Source organism: Rhea pennata, chromosome 19 (assembly GCF_028389875.1).
Source record: "Rhea pennata isolate bPtePen1 chromosome 19, bPtePen1.pri, whole genome shotgun sequence".
NCBI lineage: Eukaryota > Metazoa > Chordata > Aves > Rheiformes > Rheidae > Rhea > Rhea pennata.
In genome coordinates, this window is record NC_084681.1 from 8,449,090 (window position 1) to 8,467,525 (window position 18,436).

General features: G+C 44.3%; 1 protein-coding gene across 2 annotated transcripts in view; it reads right to left on the reverse strand.

The window, feature by feature from the left end:
* Positions 1-18,436, reverse strand: part of UBE2O (ubiquitin conjugating enzyme E2 O) — a 69,002-nt gene that overhangs the window by 13,441 nt on the left and 37,125 nt on the right. For both annotated transcript variants that reach the window (XM_062591560.1, XM_062591561.1), the window contains exons 3-11: positions 12,881-12,991; positions 11,882-11,979; positions 10,245-10,308; positions 8,268-8,411; positions 7,522-7,631; positions 6,518-6,668; positions 5,183-5,685; positions 2,276-2,430; positions 722-834 (exon numbers count right to left, since the gene is read on the reverse strand). In XM_062591560.1, coding sequence (XP_062447544.1) covers positions 722-834; positions 2,276-2,430; positions 5,183-5,685; positions 6,518-6,668; positions 7,522-7,631; positions 8,268-8,411; positions 10,245-10,308; positions 11,882-11,979; positions 12,881-12,991 — 1,449 coding nt within the window. The remainder of the gene's footprint in view (positions 1-721; positions 835-2,275; positions 2,431-5,182; positions 5,686-6,517; positions 6,669-7,521; positions 7,632-8,267; positions 8,412-10,244; positions 10,309-11,881; positions 11,980-12,880; positions 12,992-18,436) is intronic.

The window sequence follows — 18,436 nt, forward strand, 5'->3', positions numbered from 1 at the left end:
CCCTACACAGCAGGGCCAGGCATTAGGCACATCAAACAAGGAACAATAATGAAAGGGAAAAAGGCTATCCTGTCTCTTGTCTGTTTACCGTTACCTTTTGCTTCAGATTTTATGCTGCTACGATCACAAGACAGAAGTGGCTTTTACACCCTTCTGAACATCCAGATTTGTCAAAGAGTTCAGTAGGGCTAAAGGGTAGCATTTACTTTGGAAACAATCCAAGATAACAGGAAGCTTGACAAAAAGCTTGCCTATCGATAGGAAACATCTTCCATTTTATTTCTTTTGGAGGAAAAGCAGTAGGAGGACACAAATGTTAGAAATAACCAGTAAAGAGGAACATAATCGTAGGCCAGACTGGTATTCTGTTTCTAGGTGCAACGGGCCGTGCTCAGTTAAGATAATCTGATCTCTCGTGCTAAGGCAGAGGGCTGCGCACCAGATTTGACCACTCCAGTAAAACCCTTCATGCATACCAGAGCCTACTGCTGATCATTTGATGTGAACTCTACTTGCACCGGTCTTCAGTGTCTTGAGGGCAGCTACAAGCCTGAAGTTACACCACTTCTAGTCAGTCTCCGGGGCACACAGAACATTACTGTTTCCTTTCTCAAGCAAGAGGAGCTAACACTCTCAGGTTTAGCCATGTGAAGTTTGTGCAGTTTTGCAGCTGCTTCTCCTAGCTGGTCCCAGAGTATGAGGTACTGGCTGCTGCACTTACCTCCACATCATCTCCAGTGGGTTTCAACTTGAACCACTTCACCATGCAGGTTCGGCCAATATGATCACCAGACTGCACTACCCCATACACGCCAGGATCCTGGGAACTCTGAGCTTTTGGTCACAATAGTAGAAAAAAACAAGACAGGTTAAGTGGAGGAGCACAGACTTCACACAGCAACCGAGACTGCCAGTCCCAAGCTTCAGCTGAAACCCTCCCTTTGTGAATGCCATGAGTAAGAACAGTTCTTCCTACAAGTTTTGATTCTTCCTGAGTCAAAACTGTGCTCAGATGAGAAGTCACGTGATTAAATGAAGACATGGAGTGATGATAAAACAAACTGACTGGACAAGGTGATCACATTCACTTTGGGACCACTTTTGAGCACCATTATCAAGAGAAAATGAGGTGTCACTCATGCTTGCTCTCTAAACCAGCTCCACAGTGATTCAGAATGCAGAGTTTGTGGGCAGGATGGCAAGGAGCTCCCTGGGAGCTGCTGTGGCTGCCAAACTCTTCCTCTAGGACTGTGCCTCCCACAATAACTATGTTCCCCCGGAAGAATGCACTGGACAGACACAGAAGGCAGACAGGATGCAGGCATATGCACGCATATGTATGCACAGGAGATCCAGGAGCTCCATGGCTGGACCTGGATCACCTCTCTGGTTCTGCACTGTTGTGCAGCACAGCAGATCCACCTCCTGGCATCCTTAACTGAGGGACACAAGGAACTGTAGGCATCACAGACGAAGAAAGGAAAACAGATTTTTCAAAGGCCAAACTAGAGCCGACAGATGACTTTAGCTTCCGTAAACCACGTCCAAGCCTCAATACCACTAAGACTACAAGTCTCATTAGAAATGGTCAAACTAAACAACAGGTGCTATTTTTATTGTCAAGTCAGCTTTCTGTCTTCCCAATCTCTGACTCTAGCACGCTGTTCCCCACTGTTGAGGGTCTAGACCTGTTACAAGACACAGAGCTAAGAATCAGATGGTGTGCCATCAATATTTCATATCCCCAAACTCTAAATCTGCCTTTTCCTTCCTGGAACTAGTAGAGATTCACTAGCATCTCCAGTTAGTATGCTAAAGAAAACAGACGCAAGAAGGTGCTTTTTGATACCCATACCAATCCATGGAAAATAAAGGACTATGCTGGGCAACTCATACAGAAGAAACAGCTTGGGACAAGTTGTTAATTTCTTCTCCCATTCTAGGGCAGAGCTCAGACCTGTTTGCACTTCCAAGGAGAAGACAGGCTGCCTCTAGTTACAGAAAGGCTGAGAAACCTAGTTTTGCTCCTCAGTACTTACTCCTTTCACATTGTCTGTTACAATTCAACCTCAGTATTTACATGGATGTCAGCAAAGAACTATTATTTAAAGGCACCTGAATCACTGTCTGTCCCTTCTTAGGCTCTTGTACCTACCTTAAGTGAGTACTATTAACTGTAAAAAGAGCTACAAAGTACACCACAGATTCAAACTGAATACACCACATTTAAGTAATATTTGTTCCCTGAGGAAAACATGTTTTTCACACCCAATACCTCTTTTGTCCACCACAAAATCCCCAGGGCAGAACTCATTGTTGTCCAGATGATGTACTGGAATCAGCTCGTTGGAGCGAATGTTTGTCTCCACGGTGCCATCCTGCCACATCACATCAGCTGAAGTCATAGTGGTCACCACTTCAACAGCAACCCTGAGAACACAGAAAGGCAACAAGTTACCAGAGGAAAAACACACAAGCACAACCAGAACACAAAGCTGCCAACACCAGGAGTTGAGATGGATCTTAACATTTTACAACACCACACAGGTTAAGTCATCGGGCTGGGGAACAAGTCAGGAAACCCCACGTAGTCCCAGTGGAAAAAGCTACATAGCAGGCTCCATTTTTACAGGTTCTCAATCATCGTAGATGTTACACGGCTCCAAATGTTTATTGCAAGAGGATTTGCTTTCCAGTGAGCCAATGCTGTGATCACTTTACTCTCAGTGAAGCAAATTAACATGACCGCTAGCACCCACTTTCTACATCTGATGGACAGACATGATAGGAGCTTCAAATCTTTTTGAATCTTCTTCACTGAAGTACTCTCTAGCCTGGCAGTTCTAAGGAGTCTTTGAAGCTAGGAGCATGGCACTGGAAAGGAAAAACAAAGCAGCATTTTCTATCTCAGCCTTTCTCAGAAGAAAATGGAATAATCTGTTTAAAAAGGAATAATCTCCTTCCCAGCTGTTCATACACACACAGGTGTCTCTCTGCTGCTCAAAGATGAATCTTAAGTACACAACAATGGACCACACGCTGGTACTTTACCACGGAGCTCAGAGCTGTTTGAAGAGACTAGTTGCTTGGGGGCCAGACGGAACAGAGCTGTAGGCTAGCCGGACAGGCTGTTCTAATGAACCCTTAACATCTTCTACGCCTCCTGCAGCACAGAAGATATTCAGTTCCATGCTGACTTTAATACTGACTTTATTTTGCTGGCTAGGCATTCCAGACAAAATGCAAATGCCGCATTTATACTGTTTAAGTTAAATAAAGAGAATAGGCAAATTAACAGTTTTCCCCAGCTGTCTTTTTATGAATACCAACAGGGAAATGTTTTTACATGAAATTTATGTGAAGTTTTTAGTAGTGTCAGCAGTTAACGGAATAACTTATCAGAAAGTGAAATCTTCAACAGTTCATGGTGGCCAACACATCGAGAGATGGATTCCTTGGTGGGAAACAGTCAGCTGAGGATGACTGTGTGGAAAGGCAGGCTATCCAAGAAAGTGATGTGGCTCTGTCTGCGGAGCAGTTTATGCTGCTTTACCAACAGAACAAAAAAAGAATTCACAGCTTGGTATTAACAGAAATCACTACCTATCCTCATTAAAAAAAATAACCAAAGGTCCACATGCTGCCCAGAGAGCTGCAGCCAGTCACTAAATGAAGCTCAAGCCACATGCTGAGCTGGCTCCCTGCAGCTAGAGATGCCCATGAGCTGACACATCAGATCTGGTGACTAACTAGCAAGCCCATCCACTGCACTTCTCAGCAGTGTTTGTCAGCCTACCTACTGAAGGTCTCACTACCGGTTCCACCTGAATATTCAAACAGTGAAAGCCCTTCCATACTGAGCTGTGACCAGCTGCCACATAGGCCCTTTGAAGTGTCAGCTGCTTTGCATATTCTGCTTCTAAAAAAACTAGGTTTCTTACATCCTGTGACACAGTCATCTCTAAAGTGTCTCAAGAACAGAACTTTCTTCATTTTACTGGCTGCCCAGATGCAGCACAGGAATCGGTCTTCCTCCCACCTCTTTGGTGCTGAAAGCTTCAAGCTCTGTTAGCAAGGCTTTCCTTAACAAAACCTTTACTAAAAAGTACAGGTACTCAGCAGGACGATGCGAAGTGAAAAGTGATCTGAGAATCAATTCAACACACTTGAATACTGTTCTGCTGAGGTTTGTGACCTTCAAACCCAACTTCTCCAAAACTCACAAGGACTAAAGAACAGCTCTCTTGGTACATAGGCAAAACTGAAATTCCCAAGCAGACAGTGAAATAAGGTCACAGCATTCTCAAAATACTGGACTCCTCAAATCCTGATAATGTCACTTTTCTGGGAGGATTCTCATGTATTCTCTGCATTAGTGGCTTCTGAGGCTGGATCTATATACAACTAAGTAGTCCAAGGATGCCAGCAAGACAGGCTAGCCAGCTGCCAGGTATCTGTGCTTCTCCTGGAAACAGTTCAAACTTTCCCAAACTTGGAAAAAGGTAAAAGTTGCTGAGATCCAGTTATTTCCAGAATATTCTGCTATATCCAAAGCAGAGATGCGGAAAGCTCTGCACACCAAGCTACTGAAAGGACTTCCTCCAAAGCTCTCAAGGAGCGCATATTGTTCATTAATCAAAACACGCACGCCACCAAAAAGTCTACTGCTGGCAAAAGCTGCCCAAGATACCTCTACAGAGACAGGTAAGAATAGAGCATGGACCACTGCAGTAAAACTCTTGCCAGCATAGACCTCCATGCTGCTCTGGAGACAACCCTCTGAGAATAAACTGTCCATTCATGCTATCACGGTCTGTTCTGAGCCTCTCTGCAGAAGCTGCCAAACAAAGTAGCCAATTAGTGTCACGTTTAAGCTACATAGTCTTTATCCACCTGTCCCCTCCTGTGCATGCAGAGCCTAGCACAACATAGATATTCTGTTGCTGCCCTGAGGCGCAGCAGGGATGGAATAGCACCAGTGTCACATCACACAGCCCCACTTGCATCAGAAGCTGGACTGAGACCAAGCTTACTTCACACAGGCCACTTACTGCACAGTCATCACAACATAATCGCTGCTGGTTACTACCAAGCAGTGTCCATTCCCCACTCAAGCTGGGGAGGTGGGTTTTCACATTAGGAGGCTCTGGCAAGTACACCAGTGTTTGGAAATCCAGCTCACCTGTCTCCTGGCTTAAACTCTCGTGAAATCTTGGTCTTCTTCTTCTTGTGCTTCCGCTTCAAGTTTTTGATGGAAAGAGGAATGCTCTTCTTGCGCCCCGTGCCACTGCCGCTCTGGGATGAGGCAGTGGAGCTAGCAGAAGAGGTGACAGAGCTAGTGTCATCTGTGTCATCGGCTGCCTCGTCATCGGCATCTTGCTCCATGGACTGAAGTCGGTAGTCAGACGACCCATCATCTTTCAGCAGGAAGGGCGGCTGCTGTTGTCGCACTGCTGCTCCCCCCTTATCCTTCCCTGTTTCTTCAGGTTGCTCTTCCTTTTTCTCCCCGACACTCGCTGCACTGGTGGAAGTGTCCTCCTGCTCAGTCTTTGATCCAGGCTTAAGTTCCTCTGATTTTTGGTCAGCAGCTACAGCAGACTCTTTGTCAGGGGCTTCACTGGTAGCTTGAGACTCTGGAGAGCATGACATGATCTTCACTATCTGTTTCTTCAGCAGCCTCCTCACCTACAGAAAGCAGGCCTGGGTCAGAAAATAGGCCCCCACACTCAAACAGGCAGCCCACCTGGAAAATGGCTAGCTAGGTACATTGGGTACATGGTTCCCCATGGGCTTCTGCATGCTTAATCCACACAAGGGTATTCTGCAAACCAGTGAACGAGTCATGCTGGTAATGGTGGCATATTAGAGCCACCTCACTATTGCTCTGCCCAGGAGCAAATACCAGTCGGTTCTTGAGCACTGCTATACCGGTCAAAAAAAAGTTTTTGCTCTTCAAGGCTATTTTAAGCATGCTTTAAACCTTTTGTTATGGAGGGTCACAAGGAGCTTCTCAGGTTAATCTATAAAACAAACAGAGCTATGCAGGGAGGTCACCATCCACACTGCTAATTCCTGCTATTCTAGGAACATGGCTATGGTTTCTACACACTCATTTGGACCAGGAAGCAAAAATCTTTTCTTGTCTCATTGCAGAAAGGACTTAACAGAACAGAAATTCAACTCCACAAGGAATACGAGGTCACACTAATGGAAACGTCATCCATCTACTGGCCCTGACTATCAGGGCAGAGCTTCATCCCTGCAAAGCAACACGTCTGTGTTCAAGGGTCCTGTTCATGTTCCCTTGTGGCATTACCTGCATGCTTCACCCCGTACAATGAGATCACTGCACAAGGTGACTTGGTTGCTGGCAACAAGCCGCCACTACTCTCTACAACTACCACTTCAGGAGTCGCATTTCAGAGCCACGTGACTGCCAGCAAGACCTCTGCTTTAAAAGCCACAGCAACTAGAAATGCTTAGACAAGTCATATCTCCCTCTGCCCCCTCAACGTACCTTTTTGGCGACTGATCCCTCACCCAGGACACAGTTCCTCTCCGGGCATTCACAGGTGATTTTTGCAGGTTCCACTTTGTCAGGGAACACATAGAGGCACCTTTCCCCAAGCTGTCTTTGTGCATGGTCAAAGCACCCCAGCCGCTTTACCCTAGTAGAATGGGAGGACAGCTGTGAGTAAAGTACAAAAGCAGTAACAACTTGGCAGTGACCAGAGCCTTCACAAGACTGGCATGTCCTTACGTCAACTGTGCTTCTTCTGGGATGGCAAAAAACTAGCACAAAATACCAAATCTTCTCCATACAGACAGTGCTAAAGGAGAAACAGGGAAGCTCCCCAGGGACTGGGTGGGAATACAAAGGGTTTGGGTGGGACACTAAGCAGTCCTCTCCTAGTCCCCCCTCCCAGCAAGGGCTGCCAAGAGGCATTTGAAGTTAGCTTTTTTTTTTTTTTTTTTTTTGGTTTGTTTATTTTTCAACATCCGAGTGCTCTTCTCCAGCTTCCTTACGAGCTCCAGATAGGACTATGCTGCATTGTGCTATTGCTCATCTCGCTCCTTACTTTCTGAATTTTGTCCAGTTCATATTTGTAGCAGCAGCCTGCAGAGGGCACCAGATGCTCCCTCAGTACCAGCCTAGGTCCAGTGCAGCACACCTTGATTACCTCTTGTACACACACAGAGGGAGCAAGCCTCCTCCAGGCACATTCGGAAGGACACAAAGGGAGCTGTCTCCAGACACCACTCTCCTCCATATCAGCTGGAGAGCACTTGAAGAGAATAATGGAATGACAACTCTATAACAGTAACTCAAGTGTCTGCTAAGCTATTTTGGAAGCTATCCCTTCATGTTTTTTGGAAGCTCTGGAATATACAGGCACACAGGTAGGAGGAAAATCACTGCAGGCAGCAGCTTTGACCTAATCAGCTGGTAGGCATGTCACCCATAGTCCGTGCAGGCTCTGGAAGCCAGGCGTCAAGAAAAGGGTTTTTGAATCATCTCACCTGGACAGGTTCTCCTGACTGATTACTGAGGGTGGAGGGCTCACACTGTCAGTACCTCCAGGACAGAAACTTTTGGTGATCCAAGTAACCTTTAGCTCTACCACCTGTACCTACAATACAAAGAGAGAGAGAGAGAGCAGTTAAATTTTTCAGAAGCTTTCTTAGATCAGTGTTTAAGATCTACAGGTTTAATCATAGGAAAGAAACAAAACCACTTTTGTTTTTAAGATGGCAAAAAGCAGTTTTACCACTGCAACACTCTCATAGCATGGCACTGGGCAACACAGAGCTTCCACAGTTGCTTCTTCAAGAAAGAAGACATCTGACCCAGGAGGGAGGCTACAGTACATACACATAAGCAGCCCAATGTCACAAAGAGATATGTTAATGGACTTGGAGCTGCTCCCTCTTTTAGCAAAGAGTCAGCAAGATTTCTCCCTTTTTGGATAGTACGCAACATTAAGTTTCAGCAGAAGAGGTGCTTCTGCTACCCTAATGATCAGCAGTACAATATTCTAAGTGTATCTGCGTCTTCTCATATGGTGCCAGCAGGGACCCTTGGGAGGAAAAGCCAAACCACGCTCCAGAGTTCTGTCAGTCCACAATGAGAAATTTGTCACATCAGAAGAACAGAGCCACAGTGCATTTGCTCTTGGAAGGTTACCATGATAAGCTGACTTGGCTCCAAAACGCTAGGGAACCATTCTGGGCGGAAAGCAGCCATGTGTCAGCCTGTCAATCCTTACCTCTTCTACCACCACTCTGAACTTGCTTTTTGTGCTCAGAACAGGCTTCACACCCGAGAGCCACTGCACACTGGAAAAGACTTTAGAAGGCCCGATGAGGACTTGTCCAGGATAAAAGCCATATGAATCATCAAAGAAAAGACCCTGTGAGGGAGAGGGAGGGGGGGAAAAAAAAAGCAGTGTTAAAGGCTTTTGCTCTTAAAATCTGAGATTCCAGCATTTCTCTTCCCCATTCGCGATCAGTAAGATTAACTGTAAATGAGAAGTCTTGCCTGCCAGTTGCCCTTCTCTTAAGGCTCATTCCTTTCCTGAAGTCAACCTAACAGTTTCTATGGCAACCTACGCTGTCACACATTCATACAGGATTATGACTCGGTGGGGGAGAAGCAAAGGTATCCGCAAGAAACAAAGATAGGGATTTCATACAAATGTTCTCAGTAACAAGGTAGTCAAGGTGGGCTGAGTCCTGGGAAAACACACCCAGTTTTTTCCCTGCTCTAATTCAAGCACCTACAGCTCCCCAAACCAGAGAATTCCTGCCTTCTTTTCTCGTCCTGCCAAATTAAGTTTGAAAGTATTATTCTCATCTTAGGTAGGTTAGTTGATATGACAGTCCTTTGAAAATAAAGCAGGACTGTAAACAGAACAATTACTCTCCTAGAATTCTTTTCCATTAATATTTAGAGTGATTTGACGAGTCAAAGATTTAGAATGTGGGGGCAGACAGAGCAGTTTACGGTAGATAAAACAGAGTGCAAAAATACAAGTCTTGTAATTTGTCAGAAGGATAAGTGTGACAAAAATCCAAATCAGGTAAGCATCTAACACATACACAGCAATTCTGAGCAAAGGATCAAGAGTATCCAAGGAGACAACTCATGTTTAAAATCAAGTGCAAGCCTCTAGATTACTACACATGCTTTAAAAATGGCCTCTCTCTCAAAATTAGGTACACCCAAAAGCTGGATGCTGCTACAACCTGGATTTAGGATGGGGAAAACATGTTGCAAAACTCACAGTAGCAGAGACTAAAATACTGGAGAACACCTAGCAACAGACCACACCTTTTCTGTACAGAACAAGGGAAAAAAACAGCAGCACATCATATTAAACTGATATTCCATCTACTCCTCAAGCAATGGGCAAGTTTTAACAAAAATGCATTTTGAGATTGGAAGAACATTTGCTCTGAAGGTTGAGAAGGATGACGACTGACTGCATAGTTAGTTAAAGAATCGTATGCCATTCTCTCAGTCAACTCCCAGTAAAGCTGCTAAAAAAAAAAAAAAAAAAAAAAAAAAAAAAAACACACCATGCAGTGAGGCCCTGCTGATGCCATTTGGAAGAAGCAAGCAAGCTGTGGTCAGCTTTTAAAGGTGAGAAAGTTCACATCCCATCATTATACAGCAAACTCCAGTCTCGGGCCAAAGGCTATCAAAACTTGCCCTGCCACATGATTTGGAAAATGACAGTAAGGAGACAGCTCTCCATTCAGAGAATGCAATTGTCTAGAATAGCAAGAGTCACAGTCTATTTCACACGATCTAGAAATATGCTCCTAGCAGAACTTTTTAAACAATAAGTCCTTTTCCAAAAGGGGAGCCTGTTTGAAAGTGTTAAATTAAGTAAGAGCCTTTTCAAGCACTTACAGATGTACTGAGAAGGCAGTGAACTACCTTGACATCAGCCATCTGATCCGACTGCATGTTATGCAAGCTGTTTGCAAGGGAAGCAGCTGGATTATACTAATTGTAACATCTCCTCAAAACCTGCTCATTACTAACATTACCTTTAAGCTACATCCTGTTACACTACTGGATTTTCTTCTCTTGAAAGAAGTGTTTTTCAGCTGTGATGTATTATTTAATTTTTAGGATTAATAAAAGATAGTAGTTTTTGTCTTCCCCTTCCCTCCTGCACAAAAAGCCTACAAAATAAAGCTGATCAAAAAGACACTCAGGAGAACCAGAAGCTCACCGAGTCGCTGACATGAGGGCAAACATCATAGAGCTTGGATCCATCTTCTGTGCTCATAGAACACCTGGAAAACAGACAAGAGACACAGACACATTGCCAGAGCCATCCACCTCAAGAGCAAACAGCACTAGAATTACTGCCACTGCCTGAGCAGGTCTGTATATATATGCCCAGCAGTACATTGCTGGATCTTAACACACCAGAGTAGAACATAACTAGTTATAGACACAAGCTAGATAAACCCTGGCTCCATTAAAAGGCTCTATTCAGCATGCAAAAAGAAAAAAAAAATAATCCAAGTAATACGTGAGGCATTAAGCAAGATTTGTCTGCTGCAGAGCTTCCATTTGTGATTCATACCAACACTGTAACCTAAAGGCAACTTAGGTATACTTGCTTCAGCAAAAGCTTTATTTCCAGAGTGAGTTCTGGGGGGATCTGAAGTGATTTATTAGAAAGAGGTTTTGAAACAGTAACATCATTTTACATAACTATACATGGGTTGATAACAGAAACCAACCAAAGTTTGACATTGCACCAGTAACTGCAAGCAATACAGACAGAAGCGTAGTTATTTTTCACTTCCAATTTAACACATGCTTAAGAGTCTTCCAGCCCAAGTTAACCAGAAGTTAAAACAATCAGAATCAGATGCACCCACCAATCATCTGTTATAGCTCTGGCATTACTCAGTTCTCTCAGGAAGAGACTCAGAGCTGGCTGCAGGGTTCTTTTCTTTCTCTTTTCTTTCTTCCCCCTCCCGCCCCCCCCCCTTTTTTTTTTTTTTAAATCATCACTGTCAACACTCGCTTTACAAGACAGACAGATTATTCCCCAGCTGCCAGACCTAAGCTTCTTGGCCCTCCAGTGGTTCCTTCCTTCCCTTGCATCAATAATAGTTTGTTGGACAGAACAGGCCTCAGTAACAGAGTGAACTTACTGAGTTCAGAGAGTTTTTAGCTTTCCAAGCAACTGTTTGACCTGCACAAGGAACAGACCAGCTTTGTAGAAGATAAATTAATCAGATATTTCTTTAAATATCTCTGCTTAAATCTCTCTCTCTAGAAATATGACTTAGGATTATGTCTCCACTGAAAAAAAACATTCCTAATACAGTTACAAACAGTGAAAATAAAGCAATGCTGACCAACCCTGAGCAATGCTCAGGATCAACCCTGAGCTGCTTTTTGCTCTCCAAAAAACTGCTAGCCTGCTGAGTTTCCATGCTTCCACAGCTGTTTCAAGGTAAGAATCCTCCCTTCTTGCATCTCAGTGAAGGTATACTCTCCTACTGAGAAAATGCCTGGAGCAGACGTGATCCATCTTAAGCAGTCACTTTTCCAGAGTATTTTTAAAAATTGAAGTATCTTATCTCTGCAAAACTGATCTGCTGGTATTACATAAAAACAAAAAATATTGCCTTTCAAACACCTTTCCTAGGAAGAGAACAATGAACCCTGACGGTCTCAGAGAAAGATATGCATTCTTATTCCTCTACATTGAAAAAATAATATAAGCAGATGATTTGCCAGTATGTGAATGAGAAGCCAAGCTGGTTTTCAGCTCTCCTAAAATAGAACAGGATGATGAAACCCAAGAAAAAGGGGGACAGTCTTCAACAGAAAGGAGAGAAGTACCTGGCTCCATTGGAAAGCTTGAGGATAACCTGGTTCTTCAAGTCATAGACCTTGCCCAGCCAGCAGTCATAGGCTATGTAGTCACCATACATGAACGGCTACAAAAAAAAAAAAAAACCCAGAAAATAAGCCTTGTAAACAGCAACTCTTATCCTTTGTGTCATCAAATAGGTCTCCACACAATACAGCCTCGATAGCAGTCTCAGAAGCATTCAGTACAAACCGCAAGGCTGTGCTGCAAGCTGGAATTAAGTACATGGAAGTTCACAGTCAGAACATAGCCTGGATTCTCCAAACAGCTCTGGCTTTCTAAATTTTTGCACAGATCTGAAACTTTCCAGGTCAAGTGTCTTGTTCTGTTCAAAAGGTACTCTGCAAAGCAGGGGTGTGCTTGCACATGCCTTCAGTCAACACTGAAAAAATCTTTCAAAAAATTACTGAGCCTAGGTACAGGCCTATTTTTGGTGAAGGGTTTGCAGCATTCCACTCGCCCAGATCTTTTTCTCAGAGGAAGAATGACAGAAATCCTATCCCACTTGATGTCTGAAAAATCACACACTTGAGGGGGAGAATCAGGTATGTCTCAGACTGCTCCAGCTGGATAGAAATATGCTCAACTTTTATCAAATTTTTATAATCTGTTGCTACATTAACAATATTGCAGCTCAAAAGCACTGTGCTGTTACTACGGGGCTGCAACAGTCAAGTCAATAAGCTAGTCTCAGTGCAGAAGCTTTCTCACAAGATTTGATGTCAACCTAGCCCCCCAAGTCTAATTGGTTTCAGTGCAATCAGAAACATGGAACAGATGGGGAAAAGGTGAGATGTTGCATAGTCCTCTTCCAGCGAGAGGCTTTTGCTACGTTTAGAATAAAAACAAGTTCCAGATGCACCCTGCACAACCTGGATGTTTCCTTTGTACATGGTGCTTGGAATACAGCATCATCCCTCCAAATAACCAAGCCTTGGCTCCCACATGTATTTTGGCTCCATTCTCACCCATATGTGTTGCAGGTCTTTGCTGTTGACAGGGTAGAGGATACAGTTGGTTCCTACCAGCTTCACAGCACACTCTATGTTGACATCAATTACAGTCCCACATTGGCTGTCCTGGAAACAAACAAAAAGAGAGAACAAGGATTTATCAATTAGGGAAGCTTCTGCATACAAATACATGTTCTGGGTACAAAGGAGAGGCACAGGCACAAGCCTCAAGAGTAACACCCCCTCCTTATCATTTAGGGAAGTCTTACACAAGTAGACAACATTACAAAATTTTCCTAATCTCCTTGCACTGAAGGGCCATTTCACATAATGTAACACAGCTCAAAGCCTAAGATCACTATTAAAGGCCTGGAGTACTTTCTTTCCACCTAACCTTGCAATGGTTGTTGATGCTGCAGTCCAGAGACTCCTGCATTTGTTCAAGTAAGATGATGCTGTATCAGATGATTAGCATGAGCAAATCTCTGCAGCTCCATAGAACTGTCTTGCAGGTACTGCCATGAATTGGCAAGGGCAGGGAGAGATCATTAGCTCCAGAACACAAAGGAAATCCATGAAAGCTACCTGGGGCTTTTCATTTAAAACTTGATTCTGTAGGACATTATACATGGTCTTCATTTGCTGCCAGGCTAAGAATAAAAATCTGGCACTTTCCATCAGATTTCAAGGTTTCAAGCCAGATAATTTATAGTCGATCCAATTAAAATATGGTTGTTATTATCTTCTTCACTTTTTAGCACAGTTTTATCTTTTTTTGCCCCTGAGAAAATAACGCATGCTGTCAAGAGCCTTCTGGGGCTGCTTTGGCAGGGAGCACACCGTATGCATGTTACCTAGGCATATGGCAGAGGCCTGCAAGGACTGCAAACCCAAATGCTCTCAAAGGCGGTGGCTGCCCTGACCTTCTTGCAGCTGGGACGATCGATATTTTTATTTATTAAAGACCACAGTCCATTAGAAAAATGGACTGAGGGACAGCATGGCAAATGCCCTAATATCAGTAGCTTCTGAAGTCACCCTTCTTGAACATCAAGGTCTCTGCCCAGCAGAACTCAGGCATGCGTACTCGAAGGGCTGACACACCGAACAGTCGATTTGTTTGCTCAGTCCACTTAAAAACATGCTGGGTTTTTTTCCCCAACTACGTTAAATATTTATTCAAGTCTTTCACTGATAGCCCTGGGCAGCTCTTTAGTTTGGGAGTTTGAGTTTGCTGGTGCTCAGCTCATCCTGTCTTGTCATGGAGAGAGGTAGTTAGAGCAAAGACATCCTACGGAGACAGAGACAGTCTGACATAATTCCTGGACAGATTGCTTAGCGCATTTGTCTGGTTTGCCTTCCATCTGCTTGCTGCAAGTCCCCTCCCGAGCACTGCACAGATGCCCCCCGTTGCCCAGCCCCACTGGCTCCCGAGGGGTGAACACAATACAGAGAAGCTCACTTGCACAGTCCCTGCAGACACAGCAGAGCACGGGCCTGCCCAGCATACCAGCACCTTTGTGTCCTTGAGCGCTGCCCACGGGCAGCCGTGCCAGCGTTACCCAGCAACGCAGCCAAGAGGGCTGAGAGCTGGGCTGGCAGAGCCCAAGGCCGGAGCAGTTACTCTCTCCAGCTGCTTCACAGATTGCTGCCATTGCTTTCTGCAAAGGCTGGGAACCAAAGGGAGCCTTTCCCAGATAAAGCTGCTGCCCATCACAACGCAGCTAAGCCTAGCTTAGCCGGCAGCCAAGCATGGACCTCCATGAAAGAGCTGCAACAGAGCTGGAGTATCAGCTCTCAGCTTGAGACCTGAAAGTGGTTTGTTAGGACTATGTCTCAGCCTCCAGCCAGCTGCTGCTACCATAGTCCAAGCCCTGCCCAGAAGTTGCACCTGCTGAACTGAAACCCTCATTTTCTGAAGGCCAAGGCTCAGTCATTTACCCTGCTCTTCCTCCAGGTGAAGCTAGATTAAATATATCCAACTCATCTCCTGCCCATGCTTTTTAGTTTCAGCTCTGGATTCTGCTTAGTAGTTGGAGACCAAAAAATCCCCACAAGAAAAAATAAAAAAAACCAAAAAACACCTTTTGCCCTGCACTAAGCATTTCAGAGCTTATTCTTCCCTCGGCAGCAGCCACCACAACTGCAGTTCTGGGACATAATGCATTCCAATACATGCAGTTTCTGTGGCTCGTCCGGTCTCTGGGTCTACCATCTCTTTCACCAACAGTAAAGCTACAAGCAATACCACCAGAACCGGCGAGACTGCTGTACAAATACCATTTCTGCATTCTCTAATAGAAAGTTTCCCCAATGTGTGTCAAAGCTACCCAAACTCAGCTACCAGCAGCACAGGGAGCTCTCCATTGACTGCTCTATCAAACAGGGGCATTTTTTCACGAACAGATCAGAGTTTCCCAAGATACTACATCACATTAAAAATGCTGGAGAGGGAAATATGTCCCTGTGGAGTACAACAGAAGGTGTCTTGCATCACCCTATAAGCCTATCTGCATACTGCAAGTCCAGACTCCCTGTCCGCTCATCCCCAGGGATCTCATGGCCACAGGACTATGGAAATAGCTTGGTGAGGACAACTAAATGCACAGTTACTTTGCAAGAATCTCGAGAGGCATCAGCATTAACAGCAGAACAGTCTAGCCAAATCCTTTGCAAAAGCTGTATTGTCATCAAGAGATTATGGAAATTGGTGGTAAAGATCACACTGTACAGTCTAAGGATGGATTAAGGAGGGCCTCCATGCTCCTAACCTAACAAAACTCTCCCTGGGTACAGACCCCCTGCAAACTGAGTCTGAAGGAAGCCCTGCTGCTCTGGGATTCAAGGTCTCTCATCCTGCTAAAGTCAGTTTAAGTTACAAAGCACCAGACTTCCCACAGTAAAAACCCTCTCACCATCAGCACAGGAGACACTAAACCAGGACCATGTCAGCACCTCAGTGTCTGGTACCCACAGATCCTATTTTATCCAGCTGGGCCTTATCTAGTCACAGGCAAGAGTGTTGGGTTTAGTTCAGCATGCATCTCCTTCCACTTATCAAAATCTTGAGACATAACTGTGCTGTATGAGATCGTTAAGCAAAGAAAGTAGAGACCAACACTGTGAGCAGCCTTAGAAGGCTACAAGGCTGCTGAATCACAGCTCTTCTCTTACCTGCCACTGAACCTTTGGTTATTACAAGGTTATTTTACTGTCATACGAAACAGCCTGTGACAGGGAAGGTAGATTTGCAGGCTGAGACATTCTGCTGAATCACACCACAAGATTATAGCAAGGCTCAGCAATGTAGTCCCAGAGTAACCAGCCTCTTGTGTTCCAGTTAGGGTCTATGGCCAGAGCCCTGCTTTCCCCTAGCCAGCTCAGACAGAACTGTCCTGTGCTACTTTAGATGCTCCAAATGAAAGAGGACCAAACGAAACAAGTTGACGTTTCACAGTTCAATTATAAAAATCCACTCTTCTGGTTTGTAGTGTCACTGGTGGCATTCAGAGGTGACTGATCTTTGTGCGGACTGCACGCTCATTAGAAGGGCTGACTCATCCAAGCCCCATTCACACCAAAATTAAGTGTACTCCTTAGATATTCTCCCTCCTCCTGGCATCCACCACACTGGGTATGGCAAGTATTTAAGTAACAAATAGATGAAGCAGCGATTAATTTCCTTTCCCACCCCAGACAAGGTTTTAAGGCAGGCCAGCAAACTCCCATCTGAGAGAACAGCAACTCAGCAAGTGTAGGCTTCAACTCAATGCCTTCTACCTCCTGCCCTTTTATTCTTTCCTCAGTGCTCTCTTTTCTAAGAGGGGAATCTTCATGCTACCCTCCTATTCCTTTATTTAAAAGGGGCAATGCTGCCCAGGATCCTTTGAAGTAGCAGAAGGCAGGTGCCTGACAGATTACAGACCTACTTCTAATCTGCTCTGCAAACTAGGACTACCTGCAAAAATAAAGCCTGCTACCTCCACCATTTCTCATCCAACTGATCAGACTTCTGGGTCCAACAGCATTCAGAGAAAAAGGATCTTGTTTCATTCACTGCCCACTGAAGCACTAACTTCAATATCTCCCCCCCCCCAACCCGTGCTAGATAAGAAATACAAATTTGAGTCAGTTCTCTCTTGAGAAACAGGATTTCACATCCTTCCCTCTCAAGGTTAAAAACAAGCCCTAAGAGAGTATGGTGAATAAGTTCCACATTGTGCATTTGCCAGGCCAACTGGTACAGGGCAACCATCCCACATTCTGAATCTGGCAGACAGTCACTTGCAGATTTTCTATTTTAAACGCTTTTGTCATTTTTGACCACATCTACTTAACGAGTGTGTTTTCTTTGGGATAGGAGTTTAGTGTCTTATTTATCACTGACATTTAAAGTATACTTGCAGGTAAGGTGAACTGTAAGTAATCTTCACATTTCCTGTATTTTTGAACAGAAGGGAAAGAAGAAATCAAGTTATAAGTCCATCTCTCCATCAATAAAAAATTGTCAGTCACCAGTACTACGGTCAAGCAAATGCCAGTGCTTGTACAAGCATTTGGACAATAAAGGAGTGTGTAAAACAGCTTTACACACTTTAGTGTCTCCTGATATGCATGTAGCAAGCCAGAGAAGACAATTTCTGCTCAGACAAGTATGAAAATTGCAAACAAAAGCGGCACATCCATGTCTGCCAAGAGGAGAATAACTTAAAGTCATCTTAAACTTTCAGAACAATAAAAAGCATCGGTGAACAAACAATTAAGAGGCAGGACTCATCAGAAAGCATCCATCTAAGCAAGAAGGTTATGCTGCTACGCAGCTGTGCCAGGTACAACTGTGTGACCAGCTGATATTTCACTTTGCTAGCACCTCTTTGTTTTGGATTGAAATACATTTATAGAACTGCAGTTTTAGTAAAAAGCGTTGACTCAAAATTTCCATTTCAAACACACGAATTAAGTTTCTTAAAGAAATGCTTTGTTTCAGCATTTTTTGAATTACCCTTCTGGTTTTTCTCCCTTTTCTTTTGTTTGGGAGATTCTGTGCAAAAAGGATGGGCTGACTTTTTTTTTTTCCCCCTCTTTTGGCAAAAACGGTTTTATTTGAAAAACCACCCGGGTCGGAGAATGGCCTTCCCCATCTCTGCACCAGGCTGCACACCATGTGGTGCAACTGCATCAGTTAGCAGCCAGCTGCCTACTTCACCACCACCTCAGTAGCTACACTGCTGGAAGCTAGTCAAGGGAAGATACAAGTGTACACACGGCAGGCCATATGGCTCAGGGTTATAGGTAAGGTGTTAGCAACAGCAAGACATTGCCAACCTAGCTAAGCTCCTAAAGAGATCGTGTCTCATTTGATAATCAATACCAAATAATGTTCTTTGTAATCCCTTAACAAAAATCAAACCCACACGTCTCCAATAAGCACATATGCTGTGAAACTAGAATGGAACGACTAAGACTTAAAATAGTAACCAGGAAGAGCAACGGGAACAATTATAGGCTGCTGGTTAAGACTCAGCTTGCTTTCTGCTGACCTAGCTGTGTCAGATGCTTTAGCGTGTCTTG